The sequence below is a fragment of the Bolinopsis microptera genome, chromosome 4, assembly GCF_026151205.1.
Source record: "Bolinopsis microptera isolate Bmic1 chromosome 4, MBARI_Bmic_1.0, whole genome shotgun sequence".
Lineage (NCBI taxonomy): Eukaryota > Metazoa > Ctenophora > Tentaculata > Lobata > Bolinopsidae > Bolinopsis > Bolinopsis microptera.
This window is the reverse complement of record NC_087075.1, coordinates 1,790,052-1,806,998: the sequence shown is the minus strand read 5'-3', so window position 1 is coordinate 1,806,998 and position 16,947 is coordinate 1,790,052. Positions and strand designations below refer to the sequence as shown.

Sequence of the window (16,947 nt, the reverse complement as noted above, 5' to 3'; positions counted from 1 at the left end):
GGAGGGAAGGGGAGGGACGGAGGGAAGAGGAGGGACGGAGGGAAGGGGGGAGTGGGAGGGACGGAGGGAAGAGGAGGGACGGAGGGAAGAGGAGGGACGGAGGGAAGAGGAGGGACGGAGGGAAGGGGAGGGACGGAGGGAAGGGGAGGGACGGAGGGAAGGGGAGGACGGAGGGAAGGGGAGGGACGGAGGGAAGGGGAGGGACGGAGGGAAGGAGAGGGACGGAGGGAAGAGGAGGGAAGGGGAGGGACGGAGGGAAGGGGAGGGACGGAGGGAAGAGGAAGGACGGAGGGAAGGGGGGGAGTGGGAGGGACGGAGGGAAGAGGAGGGACGGAGGGAAGAGGAGGGACGGAGGGAAGGGGAGGGACGGAGGGAAGAGGAGGGGACGGAGGGAAGGGGAGGGACGGAGGGAAGGGGAGGGACGGAGGGAAGGGGAGGGACGGAGGGAAGGGGAGGGACGGAGGGAAGGAGAGGGACGGAGGGAAGAGGAGGGACGGAGGGAAGGGGGGAGTGGGAGGGACGGAGGGAAGAGGAGGGACGGAGGGAAGGGAAGGGACGGAGGGAAGGGGAGGGACGGAGGGAAGAGGAGGGACGGAGGGAAGGGGAGGGACGGAGGGAAGGGGAGGGACGGAGGGAAGGGGAAGGGACGGAGGGAAGGGGAGGACGGAGGGAAGGGGAGGGACGGAGGGAAGAGGAGGGACGGAGGGAAGGGGAGGGAAGGGGGGAGTGGGAGGGACGGAGGGAAGGAGAGGGACGGAGGGAAGAGGAGGGACGGAGGGAAGGGGAGGGACGGAGGGAAGAGGAGGGACGGAGGGAAGAGGAGGGACGGAGGGAAGGGGAGGGACGGAGGGATGGGGAGGGACGGAGGGAAGGAGAGGGACGGAGGGAAGATGAGGGACGGAGGGAAGGGGAGGGACGGAGGGAAGGGGAAGGACGGAGGGAAAGGGAGGGACGGAGGGAAGGGAGAGGGGACGGAGGGAAGAGGAGGAAGGGGATGGACGGAGGGAAGGGGAGGGACGGAGGGAAGGGGAGGGACGGAGGGAAGGGGAGGGACGGAGGGAAGGGAAGGGACGGAGGAAAGGGGAGGGACGGAGGGAAGGGATTCTGCCCTTGGTCCTGGTTTAAAAAACTGAGTGGAAGTAAAATCGTCTACTATGAAGTCAATTTCCAGACTACTTGAGTTCGGATATTATAAACAATATAAATATTATGATTTATGTAGTAGTTTAAACTATACCATCACTCATTTATAAATACAACTTAAAGCCACTATGTTAATAATAGTAACTACTACTATTACTATAGAAACATATTCTAAAGTACGTGCTTTCTTTAAATTCCTTATTTTTAAGTCAATAAGATGCTATGATCTGTTGATGCTATGATATGTGATACGTATTGTATTAGTAAAGGAGCTGTCAGTTAGTACTAAGTAATCTGTGTCATCATGAGATAAGTGTAGAATAATGATTATTACGAGTCTACAGCAGGAGCACAATGAATGATGATTCACACTCTGCTAAAATCTCTTTAGGCAGATTTTTTGATTCTCTAGTTTTCTTAGGGGGGGGGGGGGGGGGGGGTGGGGGGGGGTGGTAGTTTCAAGTGTGTCCCATATCCTAGCACCCAGCCTAATTGTCCGGTAAACAGGGTGGCCGTTCACTTTGGGCCACCCTGTATAGTGCATAGTGTATATCTGGTCTCGATCCTGGATCTATGTGACAAGTTTGCTCCCTAATTCCAAAACCGACCAAACACGGCGAGATCTAAGTGCGGTGATTCTTCACAAATGGTATGATCCAAAACCTAGTGCTGCCAAATGTTTCCTGGAATTGTACTGAGAAGCTGGTTGTTGTTTTTATTTGTTATTTCTTAATCTCAGTGTTGTTTACTTTGTTTCCAATATTGTGACGTCACAGTAATACTGTGACGTCACGACAGGATTGTTTTAGATTTGCCGGTGAACTTTGAACGATTAAACTGCTCTGCTGCTTGACATGATTAAGTAATTATCATAATTAAGAAATTAATATCGCGTAACTTTCAGAGTTACCGTCTACAATTTTGTAATTGTCTAGATAACCAAGCTGTGGAATGTAATTACTAATTACGCTACGTTCAGCGAGGCGTTGCAAACGTTTACCTGTTTCCTACTCGTACTACTGTCACTTGTTCACCTGTTTATTTGCACTATTCGTATCCTTTTTACTTTGTTACATTATACAATTTCTATACTGCAACTGTAAAGAATTTTAAACATCAAATGGTTCATTGGTTGGACATCACCTTGAAATACGTGTTTATTCCGTGTAGGTTGTTCGAGTCACATTCTTAAGTATTCACGATTGATTATTGTAAGTACTAGGAGTATGCAACATGCACGTACGACATATTGTACCGCATATTTGTAATAACTTACCGCATGTTTGTGATAATTAACCACTGCACTATTTAGCCAGCTTACTCCAGTTTTATCGTTGACACCTTATTTAAAGCTTGCTGAATTTCCCCCGGCAACAGCTTAAAGCATTTCTCCAGCATAACTGTATAGTGTATTGTATTAGCTGTTGAGAATTGGACCATCTACATTGAAATTGTAATTTAAAATCCATCACTCTCTACGTTTTCATATTGATACAGTGACCACAAAATTCAGCGTATTTAGTATTTTAATTCAAACTAACACTTTTACTTCAGATAAGGTCATGAGAGTGACACTGAGATACAAACCGAGAATAATGCTGACAATTCTCCTTCTTATCCTGATTACGTGTTATTTCCTAACACACCTTCCTGTTACCCAACTCAGTACTGCATTCTACCACAAGCAACTACCTCGGGACACAAACCAGATAGAAAAGTACCGCCTTATGCGTCAAACTGAATTCAAGTACAATGAACAGTTGGAAAATCTCACTCCAAAGGAAATCAAATCTCTCTCGGACTATTACCACAGGGACATTGCCTTACACTGGGGTGGAAAACATGGTCTACTTCCAGCTAGTAAACCCCCTCCAAATATCAAATGTCTGGACTATTTAGACAGGGCCTACTCGGAACGTGTCACTGTGCTGATTACTTACAAAAACGAGTTGTTGCTGCTTCTGTATCGAGCCTTAACGACCATCATTGAGAGGACCCCATCTGATTTGCTGCATGAGATACTGTTGATAGATGATGGTAGCGATAAAGATGACAGTCTAGAGATACTGGAATATTGTAGGGTTGTTGGTATTCCCGTGCGTATGATTAGGAAAAACGTTAGTGTAGGTATAGCTAACGCACGCTATGCAGGAATACGTGCGGCCACAGGTGATGTTATAGCTATATTAGACAGTCACATGGAGGTCTCAGAAATATGGCTGCAACCACTGCTAGACATTTTAAAACATAAACCAGCAGCTGTGGCAATCCCATTAGTCCACATGATGGGAGAAAAAGATTATGAGGAGCAACACCAGGACGTAGTGCAGCCGTACGGAATCCAGATGACCAGTGGACTGGGAATGATACAGTTCTATTTCACAGGACCCCCGGAGGATAATGTTACTGAACCTTATTTAACCGCCTCCCTAGCGGGAGGTGCACTTGCAGCGTATAAAACTACTCTTGTAGACTTGTATCCTGCCTCAATAGTTAGTACTTCGTGGGGTATTGAAAATAACAGGTTATCACTGAGAGTGTGGTTGTGTGGTGATGGACTTTGGGTACCCCCCTGTTCTCAGGTTCTTCATACAAATGGTAATGACATTTCCCTTCAAAGATACATGAAAGAATCGAATGGTCTCATTAAAAAGTTGGAGGACGAAAATTATGCAGAAATAACTAACTTTATCAGGGATCCAGCAGAGCAGAGGTTCTTTCTCAATACAACTTATTTGGGCGAAAGTTCGTTTAATCCTGTTTTCGATTTAGCTAAAATAATGCAGCAGACGTTTGAATACTCTAAGTGTCCCAGAGACTATGACTGGTATTTGAAGAATGTTCATTCAAGTCACCATTACAAGTTTTATGATACCCCCGGTTATGTGCACGTGGGCGAAATTCAATCAGCGTATCTTAAGAGATTCTGTCTGTCTGTTGTTGATAGGAAATTAGTAACAGAGCTATCATGCAGAAAAGAAAATGTGTACTTTTTCGATAAACATTTACTGAGTTTCTCTAAAAACGGTGCAATCCACGTCACCGCCTTTCAGGGCGCTACACATTGTTTAAATACAAAAAGCGACTCTGAAATAATAGCATACATTTGTCATGAAAACTATCTACCAGAAAGGAAGCCCATGGGACCTCAGAAGTTTGAATACGATGAGACCACCAAACAGATCAAGAACACTTCCACTAACAAATGTATAACACTGGAGGGAGAATCTACTGGAGGGCCGGTGGTGTTGAAGGAATGTGCTGTGGAGGAAAGACGGCAAAGGTGGTTGATTCATGAGCCCTGGTGGAGGCGGGTCAACAATGAACCTCAATAATTATACCAGCCTATAATTCATACTGTGGTTGCTGAGAGTAGGTCAATAATATAAACAATTGCAATATTATCTAAGACTAAAGAAATTTTAAGATTGTTTATTTTCAAGATTGTTCATTTTCAAGATTGTTTATTTTCAAGATTATTTATTTTCAAGATTGTTTATTTTCAAGATTGTTTATTTTCAAGATTGTTATCCTAATTATGATTTATGGACAGTTTTTTTAACTGAAAGAAAATCAAAGAGTGATGTAATCGTCATTGTTTTCAATTCAGAGACTTATTTTGCTTCTACAGATCTTGTCTAAATTGTGTTGTTGACCTATTGGGGTTAAGTCACGTTAGATACACGATCAAAAGTTTTGAAAATCGTGCTGATGAAAGTATACCTGGCTTAACACATAAATACTGTCCAAGCTCGTTGAAAAGCAATAACTTAAGCGCGTTTGATATATTTAAAAACTGTAGGGCGTCTTTATTTGGTGGTCCACCACATAACGCTATTGTAATGTTATCGTAATCCAATGTTCCAAATTATATTTTAAATGTTCAAAAAATGTTCCAAAGACTCCCTTATAATTTTTAAATAATTGAAAAATACAGAAGAAAAATACAGAATAAAAGTTGAACACTGTATAATAATATTTATAGGTTTCTTGTGTGTTAACTTCAGAATTAAGTAGACGGGTAGGTATTGTTCAACTGTACATTTAATTGTACTATTCCTCACCACATAAAATAATGAAATGAGAATAAGTAGAAGGAAAACTGACAATACTAAAGCACAACGACATGATGTGTAATGTCTGGAGACCTCTTCAAACAGGGAGTAGTAACAAAGTGACAATACTCGTACTATCAGACAATGAGTGGTCTGTGTTTACTTTACAGCCCACAGCTTCTTATTAACAGTGGACTGCGTTTACTTTACAGCGTACAGTTTCTACCTTCGTTTGCAGTTTGTTATAATGATTCATTTTGGCATCATAATAGTTGTTGATAGTTATATTTATTATATTAATTAATGTGCTCTGTCTTATTGGTTGCCTGACTCAGCGGTAGAGTTGAAGGTTACCATATATTTTTAAAAGTTTATTATGTTTTTGGCAAATGATTTGAATTCCTTCTCCAACACTTCTGAACCTCATCAGAAAAGTTTTTTTGTTGAGAATTAATTTTTCTAGACTGGCATAATATATTCAAATGTGTAAGTCCTGAGTCCTATGTTGGGGTGAACAAGAGAAAAAGCTCACTTTCTCTTTTGAATAAACTAAACTTAAAGTAAGTAAATTGATGAGCACATATTCTGGTGTGACACAAAGCTCTGTTGACCGAGATAAGAAGACAATTTGATGAGTTCATGTTTTAGTTAGACCAGTCAGTGACTCAGTAGTTACCACCATGTTTGTTTTAGTGAGCCAGTCACCACCCTGTTTGTTTTTAGTGAGACCAGTCACCACCCTGTTTGTTTTTAGTGAGACAAGTCACCACCCTGCTTGTTTTAGTGAGACCAGTCACCACCCTGTTTGTTTTTAGTGAGACCAGTCACCACCCTGTTTGTTTTAGTGAGACCAGTCAACACCCTGTTTGTTTTAGTTAGACCAGTCACCACCCTGTTTGTTTTAATGAGACCAGTCACCACCCTGTTTGTTTTAGTGAGACCAGTCAGCACCCTGTTTGTTTTTAGTGAGACCCGACACCACCCTGTTTGTTTTAGTGAGACCAGTCACCACCCTGTTTGTTTTAATGAGACCAGTCACCACCCTGTTTGTTTTAGCGAGACCAGTCACCACCCTGTTTGTTTTAGTGAGACCAGTCACCACACCGTTTGTTTTAGTGAGACCAGTCACCACCCTGTTTGTTTTAGTGAGACCAGTCACCATCCTGTTTGTTTTAGTGAGACCAGTCACCACCCTGTTTGTTTCAATGAGACCAGTCACCACCCTGTTTGTTTTAGTGAGACCAGTCACCACCCTGTTTGTTTTTAGTGAGACCAGTCACCACCCTGTTTGTTTTAGTGAGACCAGTCAACACCCTGTTTGTTTTAGTGAGACCAGTCACCACCCTGTTTGTTTTAGTGAGACCAGTCACCACCCTGTTTGTTTTAGTGAGACCAGTCACCACCCTGTTTGTTTTAGTGAGACCAGTCACCACCCTGTTTGTTTCAATGAGACCAGTCACCAGCCTGTTTGTTTCAATGAGACCAGTCACCACCCTGTTTGTTTTAGTGAGACCAGTCACCAACCTGTTTGTTTTAGTGAGACCAGTCACCACCCTGTTTGTTTTAGTGAGACCAGTCACCACCCTGTTTGTTTCAATGAGACCAGTCACCACCCTGTTTGTTTTAGTGAGACCAGTCACCACCCTGTTTGTTTTAGTGAGACCAGTCACCACCCTGTTTGTTTCAATGAGACCAGTCACCACCCTGTTTGTTTTAGTGAGACCAGTCACCACCCTGTTTGTTTTTAGTGAGACCAGTCACCACCCTGTTTGTTTTAGTGAGACCAGTCAACACCCTGTTTGTTTTAGTGAGACCAGTCACCACCCTGTTTGTTTTAGTGAGACCAGTCACCACCCTGTTTGTTTTAATGGGACCAGTCACCACCCTGTTTGTTTCAATGAGACCAGTCACCACCCTGTTTGTTTTAGTGAGACCAGTCACCAACCTGTTTGTTTTAGTGAGACCAGTCACCACCCTGTTTGTTTTAGTGAGACCAGTCACCACCCTGTTTGTTTCAATGAGACCAGTCACCACCCTGTTTGTTTTAGTGAGACCAGTCACAACCCTGTTTGTTTTAGTGAGACCAGTCACCACCCTGTTTGTTTTAGTGAGACCAGTCACCACCCTGTTTGTTTCAATGAGACCAGTCACCACCCTGTTTGTTTTAGTGAGACCAGTCACCACCCTGTTTGTTTCAATGAGACCAGTCACCACCCTGTTTGTTTTAGTGAGACCAGTCACCACCCTGTTTGTTTTAGTGAGACCAGTCACCACCCTGTTTGTTTTAGTGAGACCAGTCACCACCCTGTTTGTTTCAATGAGACCAGTCACCACCCTGTTTGTTTTAGTGAGACCAGTCACCAACCTGTTTGTTTTAGTGAGACCAGTCACCACCCTGTTTGTTTTAGTGAGACCAGTCACCACCCTGTTTGTTTTAGCGAGACCAGTCACCACCCTGTTTGTTTCAATGAGACCAGTCACCACCCTGTTTGTTTTAGTGAGACCAGTCACCACCCTGTTTGTTTTAGTGAGACCAGTCACCACCCTGTTTGTTTCAATGAGACCAGTCACCACCCTGTTTGTTTTAGTGAGACCAGTCACCATCCTGTTTGTTTTAGTGAGACCAGTCACCACCCTGTTTGTTTTTAGTGAGACCAGTCACCACCCTGTTTGTTTCAATGAGACCAGTCACCACCCTGTTTGTTTTAGTGAGACCAGTCACCACCCTGTTTGTTTTTAGTTAGACCAGTCACCACCCTGTTTGTTTCAATGAGACCAGTCACCACCCTGTTTGTTTTAGTGAGACCAGTCACCACCATGTTTGTTTTAGTTAGACCAGTCACCACCCTGTTTGTTTTTAGTGAGACCAGTCACCACCCTGTTTGTTTTAGTGAGACCAGTCACCACCCTGTTTGTTTTTAGTGAGACCAGTCACCACCCTGTTTGTTTTAATGAGACCAGTCACCACCCTGTTTGTTTCAATGAGACCAGTCACCACCCTGTTTGTTTTAGTTAGACCAGTCACCACCCTGTTTGTTTTAGTTAGACCAGTCACCACACTGCTTGTTTTAGTGAGACCAGTCACCACCCTGTTTGTTTTAGTGAGACCAGTCACCACCCTGTCTGTTTTAATGAGACCAGTCACCACCCTGTTTGTTTTAATGAGACCAGTCACCACCCTGTTTGTTTCAATGAGACCAGTCACCACCCTGTTTGTTTCAGTGAGACCAGTCACCACCCTGTTTGTTTTAGTGAGACCAGTCACCACCCTGTTTGTTTTAGTAAGACCAGTCACCACCCTGTTTGTTTTAGTGAGACCAGTCACCACCCTGTTTGTTTTAATGAGACCAGTCACCACCCTGTTTGTTTTAGTGAGACCAGTCACCACCCTGTTTGTTTCAATGAGACCAGTCACCACCCTGTTTGTTTCAATGAGACCAGTCACCACCCTGTTTGTTTTAGTGAGACCAGTCACCACCCTGTTTGTTTTAATGAGACCAGTCACCACCCTGTTTGTTTTAGTGAGACAAGTCACCACCCTGTTTGTTTTAGTGAGACCAGTCACCACCCTGTTTGTTTTAGTGAGACCAGTCACCACCCTGTTTGTTTTTAGTGAGACCAGTCAACACCCTGTTTGTTTTAGTGAGACCAGTCACCACCCTGTTTGTTTTAGTGAGACCAGTCACCACCCTGTTTGTTTCAATGAGACCAGTCACCACCCTGTTTGTTTTAGTGAGACCAGTCACCACCCTGTTTGTTTTAGTGAGACCAGTCAACACCCTGTTTGTTTTTAGTGAGACCAGTCACTACCCTGTTTGTTTCAATGAGACCAGTCACCACCCTGTTTGTTTTAATGAGACCAGTCACCATACTGTTTGTTTTAGTGAGACCAGTCACCACACTGTTTGTTTTAATGAGACCAGTCACCAAACTGTTTGTTTCAATGAGACCAGTCACCAAACTGTTTGTTTCAATGAGACCAGTCACCACCCTGTTTGTTTTAGTGAGACCAGTCACCACCCTGTTTGTTTTAGTGAGACCAGTCACCACCCTGTTTGTTTTAGTGAGACCAGTCACCACCCTGTTTGTTTTAGTGAGACCAGTCACCACACTGTTTGTTTTAGTGAGACCAGTCACCACACTGTTTGTTTTAGTGAGACCAGTCACCACACTGTTTGTTTTAGTGAGACCAGTCACCACACTGTTTGTTTCAATGAGACCAGTCACCACCCTGTTTGTTTTAGTGAGACCAGTCACCACCCTGTTTGTTTTAGTGAGACCAGTCACCACCCTGTTTGTTTTAGTTAGACCAGTCACCACACTGTTTGTTTCAATGAGACCAGTCACCACCCTGTTTGTTTCAATGAGACCAGTCACCACCCTGTTTGTTTCAATGAGACCAGTCACCACCCTGTTTGTTTTAATGAGACCAGTCACCACCCTGTTTGTTTTAATGAGACCAGTCACCACCCTGTTTGTTTTAGTTAGACCAGTCACCACACTGTTTGTTTCAATGAGACCAGTCACCACCCTGTTTGTTTCAATGAGACCAGTCACCACCCTGTTTGTTTTAATGAGACCAGTCACCACCCTGTTTGTTTTTAGTGAGACCAGTCACCACCCTGTTTGTTTTTAGTGAGACCAGTCACCACCCTGTTTGTTTTAATGAGACCAGTCACCACCCTGTTTGTTTTTAGTGAGACCAGTCACCACCCTGTTTGTTTTTAGTGAGACCAGTCACCACACTGTTTGTTTTAATGAGACCAGTCACCACCCTGTTTGTTTCAATGAGACCAGTCACCACCCTGTTTGTTTTAGTGAGACCAGTCACCACACTGTTTGTTTCAATGAGACCAGTCACCACCCTGTTTGTTTTAGTGAGACCAGTCACCACCCTGTTTGTTTTAGTGAGACCAGTCACCACCCTGTTTGTTTCAATGAGACCAGTCACCACCCTGTTTGTTTTAATGAGACCAGTCACCACCCTGTTTGTTTTAGTGAGACCAGTCACCACCCTGTTTGTTTTAGTGAGACCAGTCACCACCCTGTTTGTTTCAATGAGACCAGTCACCACCCTGTTTGTTTCAATGAGACCAGTCACCACCCTGTTTGTTTTAATGAGACCAGTCACCACCCTGTTTGTTTTAGTGAGACCAGTCACCACCCTGTTTGTTTTAGTGAGACCAGTCACCACCCTGTTTGTTTTAGTTAGACCAGTCACCACACTGTTTGTTTTTAATGAGACCAGTCACCACCCTGTTCGTTTTAATGAGACCAGTCACCACCCTGTTTGTTTTAGTGAGACCAGTCACCACCCTGTTTGTTTTAGTGAGACCAGTCACCACCCTGTTTGTTTTAGTGAGACCAGTCACCACCCTGTTTGTTTTAGTGAGACCAGTCACCACCCTGTTTGTTTTAGTGAGACCAGTCACCACCCTGTTTGTTTTAGTGAGACCAGTCACCACCCTGTTTGTTTTAGTGAGACCAGTCACCACCCTGTTTGTTTTAGTGAGACCAGTCACCACCCTGTTTGTTTTAGTGAGACCAGTCACCACCCTGTTTGTTTTAGTGAGACCAGTCACCACCCTGTTTGTTTTAGTGAGACAAGTCACCACCCTGTTTGTTTTAGTGAGACCAGTCACCACCCTGTTTGTTTTAGTGAGACCAGTCACCACCCTGTTTGTTTTAGTGAGACCAGTCACCACCCTGTTTGTTTTAGTGAGACTAGTCACCACCCTGTTTGTTTTAGTTAGACCAGTCACTACCCTGTTTGTTTCAATGAGACCAGTCACCACCCTGTTTGTTTTAATGAGACCAGTCACCAGCCTGTTTGTTTTAGTGAGACCAGTCAACACCCTGTTTGTTTTAGTGAGACCAGTCACCACCCTGTTTGTTTTAGTGAGACCAGTCACCACCCTGTTTGTTTTAGTGAGACCAGTCACCACCCTGTTTGTTTTAGTGAGACCAGTCACCACCCTGTTTGTTTTAGTGAGACCAGTCACCACCCTGTTTGTTTTAGTGAGACCAGTCACCACCCTGTTTGTTTCAATGAGACCAGTCACCAGCCTGTTTGTTTTAGTGCGACTAGTCACCACCCTGTTTGTTTTTAGTGAGACCAGTCACCACCCTGTTTGTTTTAATGAGACCAGTCACCAGCCTGTTTGTTTTAGTGAGACCAGTCAACACCCTGTTTGTTTTAGTGAGACCAGTCACCACCCTGTTTGTTTTAGTTAGACCAGTCACCACCCTGTTTGTTTTAGTTAGACCAGTCACCATCCTGTTTGTTTTAGTGAGACCAGTCACCACCCTGTTTGTTTGTCAGTAGTCACCACCCTGTTTGTTTTAGTGAGACCAGTCACCACCCTGTTTGTTTGTCAGTAGTCACCACCCTGTTTGTTTGACTTGTTACATGAGTTAGATCATCTGAAGCTCATTATTTATTTGGTGAGCTTTTAGATTGTTCTGGATATAATAATGTCATGTAAGCCAGACTTTATCTTCTCCTTTCCGTAATTACAGGTGCTGCTAGGGTGATTACAGGTGCTGCTAGGGTGATTACAGGTGCTGCTAGGGTGATTACAGGTGCTGCTAGGGTGATTACAGGTGCTGCTAGGGTGATTACAGGTGCTGCTAGGGTGATTACAGGTGCTGCTAGGGTAATTACAGGTGCTGCTAGGGTGATTACATGTGCTGCTAGGGTGATTACAGGTGCTGCTAGGGTGATTACAGGTGCTGCTAGGGTGATTACAGGTGCTGCTAGGGCGATTACAGGTGCTGCTAGGGTAATTACAGGTGCTGCTAGGGTGATTACAGGTGCTGCTAGGGTGATTACAGGTGCTGCTAGGGTGATTACTAATCACACTAGCAGCACTATCTTATTATCATCTACTTTACCTCACCAATTTGCATTGTTTCATGTTGTAACGTTGTAAGAAGATCATGGTATTGCAGATTTCGGGATTCTGATCCTTTGTATTGAGTTTCCATGAGGGTGCGATAACTTTTTAATCACTTGATTGAAGAATAATCATCTAAGTTGAAGAACTAGAAACTAGTGTGATTACACTTCCTTTGGTCACACATATATATCTATCTAACAGTTTACAGTATAACACATTATACCTATCTAGCAGTGTAAAAAGGGCTTCTTTTTAAGAGCAGTAAATAGCTTACTTCTATATTTTTATAGTTACTAAAACTCGTTTTTTTTTCGATTAAGAGTAAATATTTTTGGGAGTCATCTTGAGTATCGTAATTCTGCAGCTTTTGCTTTTGCTTTGCAGCCAGAGACTACCAGTATCAAAACACTTTGAAGGTTTTAAGATTAAATAATAATTAATGTTTAAAACAAGGCATTAATATTAGCACATTTTATCAGGGTCCAGATAAGGTCATGAGAGTGACAGTGAGATATAAACCAAAAACAGTCCTGACAATTCTCCTTCTGTTTCTGATCACGTGTTATTTCCTAACACACCTTCCTGTAACACACTTCAGTACTGCATTCTACCACAAGCAACTACCTCGGGACACAAACCAGATGCAGATAGAGAAGTACCGCCTTATGCGTCAAATTGAATTCAAGTACACTGAACAGTTGGAAAATCTCACTCCAGAGGAACTAAAATCTCTCTCGGACTATTACCACAGGGACATTGCCTTACACTGGGGTGGAAAACATGGTCTACTTCCAGCTAGTAAACCCCCTCCGAATATCAAATGTCTGGACTATTTAGACAGGGCCTACTCGGAACGTGTCACTGTGCTGATTACTTACAAAAACGAGTTGTTGCTGCTTCTGTATCGAGCCTTAACGACCATCATTGAGAGGACCCCATCTGATTTGCTGCATGAGATACTGTTGATAGATGATGGTAGTGATAAAGATGACAGTCTAGAGATACTGGAATATTGTAGGGTTTTTGGTATTCCCGTGCGTATGATTAGGAACAACGTTAGTGTAGGTATAGCTAACGCACGCTATGCAGGAATACGTGCGGCTACAGGTGACGTTATAGCTATCTTGGACAGTCACATGGAGGTCTCAGAAATATGGCTGCAACCACTGCTAGACATTTTAAAACATAAATCAGCAGCTGTGGCAATCCCATTAGTCCACATGATGGGAGAAAAAGATTATGAAGAGCTAAGAATGAATAATGTGCAGCCATATGGGATGCAAATGGCCGGTGGCTTTGAAAATATGCAATTCTACATTGCAGGACCGCCGGAAGATAATGTAACCGAACCATATCTTGTTTCGTCCTTAGCTGGAGGTGCACTTGCAGCGTATAAAACTACTCTTGTAGACTTGTATCCTGCCTCAATAGTAAGTACTTCGTGGGGTATTGAAAATAACAGGTTAGCACTGAGAGTGTGGTTGTGTGGTGATGGACTTTGGGTACCCCCCTGTTCTCAGGTTCTTCATACAAATGGTAATGACATTTCCCTTCAAAGATACACGAAAGAATCGAACGATCTCATGAACCGACTCAAGGGTGAGAGTTTAGCAGAAATAACGAACTTTATCAAGGATCCTGCAGAGCAGAGGTTCTTTCTCAATACAATCTACTTGGACAAAGCTTCGTTTGGTCCTGTTTTCAAATTAGCTCAAGTAATGCAGCAGACGTTTGAATACTCTAAGTGTCCCAGAGACTATAATTGGTATTTGAAAAATGTTCATTCAAGTCACCATTACAAGTTTTATGATACCCCCGGTTATGTGCACGTGGGCGAAATTCAATCAGTGTATCTTCAGAGATTCTGTCTGTCTGTGGTCAGAAGTAAACTAGGTACGGAGCCATCATGCAGAAAAGAAAATGTCTACTTTTTTGATACACACTTATTGAGTTTCTCTAAAAACGGTGCAATACACGTCGGAGTGGGGGCTAAATACTGCTTAGATGCCCCAGACACGAACAGCGACTCAGAAATAATCGCATACATTTGTCATGAACAATCTCTAACAGAAAGAAAGCCCTATTCAACCCAGATGTTTGCATACAACGTAACCACAGCACAGATCACGCACACTACAACTAACAGGTGTGTTACATTGGAGGATGAGACTGAGGGAGGGGTGAGGTTGAGGACCTGCGTTTTGGAGGACATACGACAAAGGTGGTTTATTCATGAGCCTTGGTGGCGGCGAGTTAATATTAATTAAGTTAATTATTGAGTTAATATTGAATTGAAGTAGTCAAAATATATACAAGCTGAGAATTCAGTGGTTGTAGAATTATTTTGAGACTGCAGTTTTGAACGATAATTATTATTCAGGACGGGTCTAACAAGGTACGGTATGATCTTAATGTAGGGTGTAGTTATCCTTTGATTCTGTAGAACCTTTTCCTCAAAGTATTAATCATCTACAACGTTCAATTGTGATATATTTAATAGTATTAATACATTTGTCTATTTTCAAGGAATCGAAGTCCGTCTGTAGATACATTTTGAAATTAGGGCGTAGTGTAAATATGGGTCGTGTCTGCATTATATGTATCATGCGTGATGTGCCTACACAGTGCACATCCACAGCTTGAAACTTTAAAGTACCAAATATTCGTTAAATATCAAGAAACAAAGTTTCATAAATTTAAAAATTTGACCTTTAAATATATAGCACAGTTCCAACTAAACGGAGACTCAGCTTTTCGTAAATAAATTCATAAGTTAATATAGTTAATAGTTAATAGCACTATGTTTACAGTATTCACTGAAGGGGTATCCTAGGAAGTTTCTTGAACTTTTAACAGGTACCCCTCCTCATTTAACCCTCAATTAAGTTTCCTATCATTCGGCTGAGTCGACCGAGGAGATCACATAGATCCAATGGATCCTTAGCTACTCCCTAGACTAAGTGACACTGGGATTCGAACCCTGAACCTTCTGCGCAGAAGGCGGATGCTCTAACCACTAGGCCACCTAGCCTAGTTACAATACAAATAAATTTTTTGTATTTATTAATAATACAAATAAGTTGATAAATAAGTTGATAAATAAGTTTATAAACAATTTATTTGATTAATGAAATAACTTATAAACAACTTATAAATAACTTATGATTTAACTAAATAAATAAATGTAAATAACTAACCGTTGTTACTATCCTCCAGTCTGATAATACATTTCTCCCCCAACGTTACAATCCTCATCCTACCTTTCCAGTCTGGGAACTCTAACTTCCAGTCTGCAGCCCTGCCAAACAAAGTTATATGTAAATGTATAAAAAATAATATTTTAAAATTATAATAATACCCCAGTCATCCTACCCATCTATTTGTAAGACCTTCTATAAGGGTAATTCTAGATATACAGGGTGGGCCAAAAGTCAGTGTGCAAACGTTGGCCTTAATAGCTCAGTCACTGAGTGCCCAATTGAAATACTTCCTTCTGGTATGACTTAGTACCACCACTGGTTCGAGGAATTTGTCAACTCGAAAAATATTCGCGTTCATTTTTTTCAAATGGAGGTTCATTTTCACATTTATTTGATAGTTTGGATAGTCGGATCAAGCTAAATGTTATTGAATTGTGTTTGGCCATTCGAATTACGTTTGTCCTGAAAGAATTAGAACTGTAGCTTCTCAGATGACCGAGATATGAAGCATAACGAGTTTATTCATTACGTGTGATCAGGTGATTGGTTTACCTAATCACGTGATAAGGTGCCCCCGTTAACTACCCCGTTAAACATTATGGGAATTGTTAAGGGTGCCCAATTAAGTTGTCGTGTCACTGTGTCACATAATCACCCAGTCAATATTGTTAACGAGATACACAAAATGCTTGATTACTTCGTCATTTCTAATCCGTTTTGCCTCATGTTTTCAGATCATATGCAACATTTGATAATCTACCGTCTCTGAAAAAATAAGGCGTTCAGCATGTTCAGAGAAAACAATATAGGTGTTTTAATATTGAATGGGCGTGGTCTAAAATATTCTAATTTTCAAATTTTGACGACGGAATCCTCGAACCAGTAAGTACAGTATGCCATCTGCAAAGCAACAGCTCTCAAATATAAAACACGGCGGAGGTATAAGACCCAACGTTTGCACACTGACTTTTGGCCCACCCTGTATAATTGAAATGTCAGGAAACTCGGTGTATGACATTTGTTGTACAGTCAAACCTCTGTACACCTACATTATGTATATTAGGACGCAATGAAACTACCAGACCACGATGTATGGGGACTTGTCACCCCATGGCAACATTAAAATATATCGACTCTGTTACATCGTTTCCTCTAGGGTTTGCAATCGATAATATCGGCGATAAAATTATAGGCGATAATTCGTAGTAAAATCGTTATCGGTTATCGGCGATAATTTCTGACCGATAAACCGATAATTTCAGAAATTTCTTTTCAAAAATAATTTCGGAATTTTAGAGACTTTACAGCTAACTCGCAGATTCTTACCTCCCATTTTCACTAGATTGATCATAAGATATTGGTGAAACAAGGTATGTACTATGTAAAAGTATTCATATTTCATGGGATAGTTGCATATTTGAATCCAACGGAATTAAAGTTTAAACGGTAAATCTGTAATAAGTATCCCGTAGTTTCGCCCCACCCTATTACAGATAAGCTGTTCACTTCAAGCTATCAATTCAGTTACAACCGTATAAGGTAATAATTTGAACCCGACACAGTACACACCATAACAACACAATACACTCCTGCACAGTCCACACTCCACGCCCCTCCCCTGAGAAATGCCGATGATTAACTTGCCTGGGT

General features: G+C 42.4%; 1 protein-coding gene across 1 annotated transcript in view; it reads right to left on the bottom strand.

Annotated features, from left to right (window-relative positions):
* The window catches only part of LOC134813725 (NECAP-like protein CG9132), a 38,844-nt gene that overhangs the window by 9,269 nt on the left and 12,628 nt on the right, over positions 1–16,947 (bottom strand). Inside the window, exon 3 of the mRNA XM_063821593.1 lies at positions 15,295–15,395. Coding sequence (XP_063677663.1) covers positions 15,295–15,395 — 101 coding nt within the window. The remainder of the gene's footprint in view (positions 1–15,294; positions 15,396–16,947) is intronic.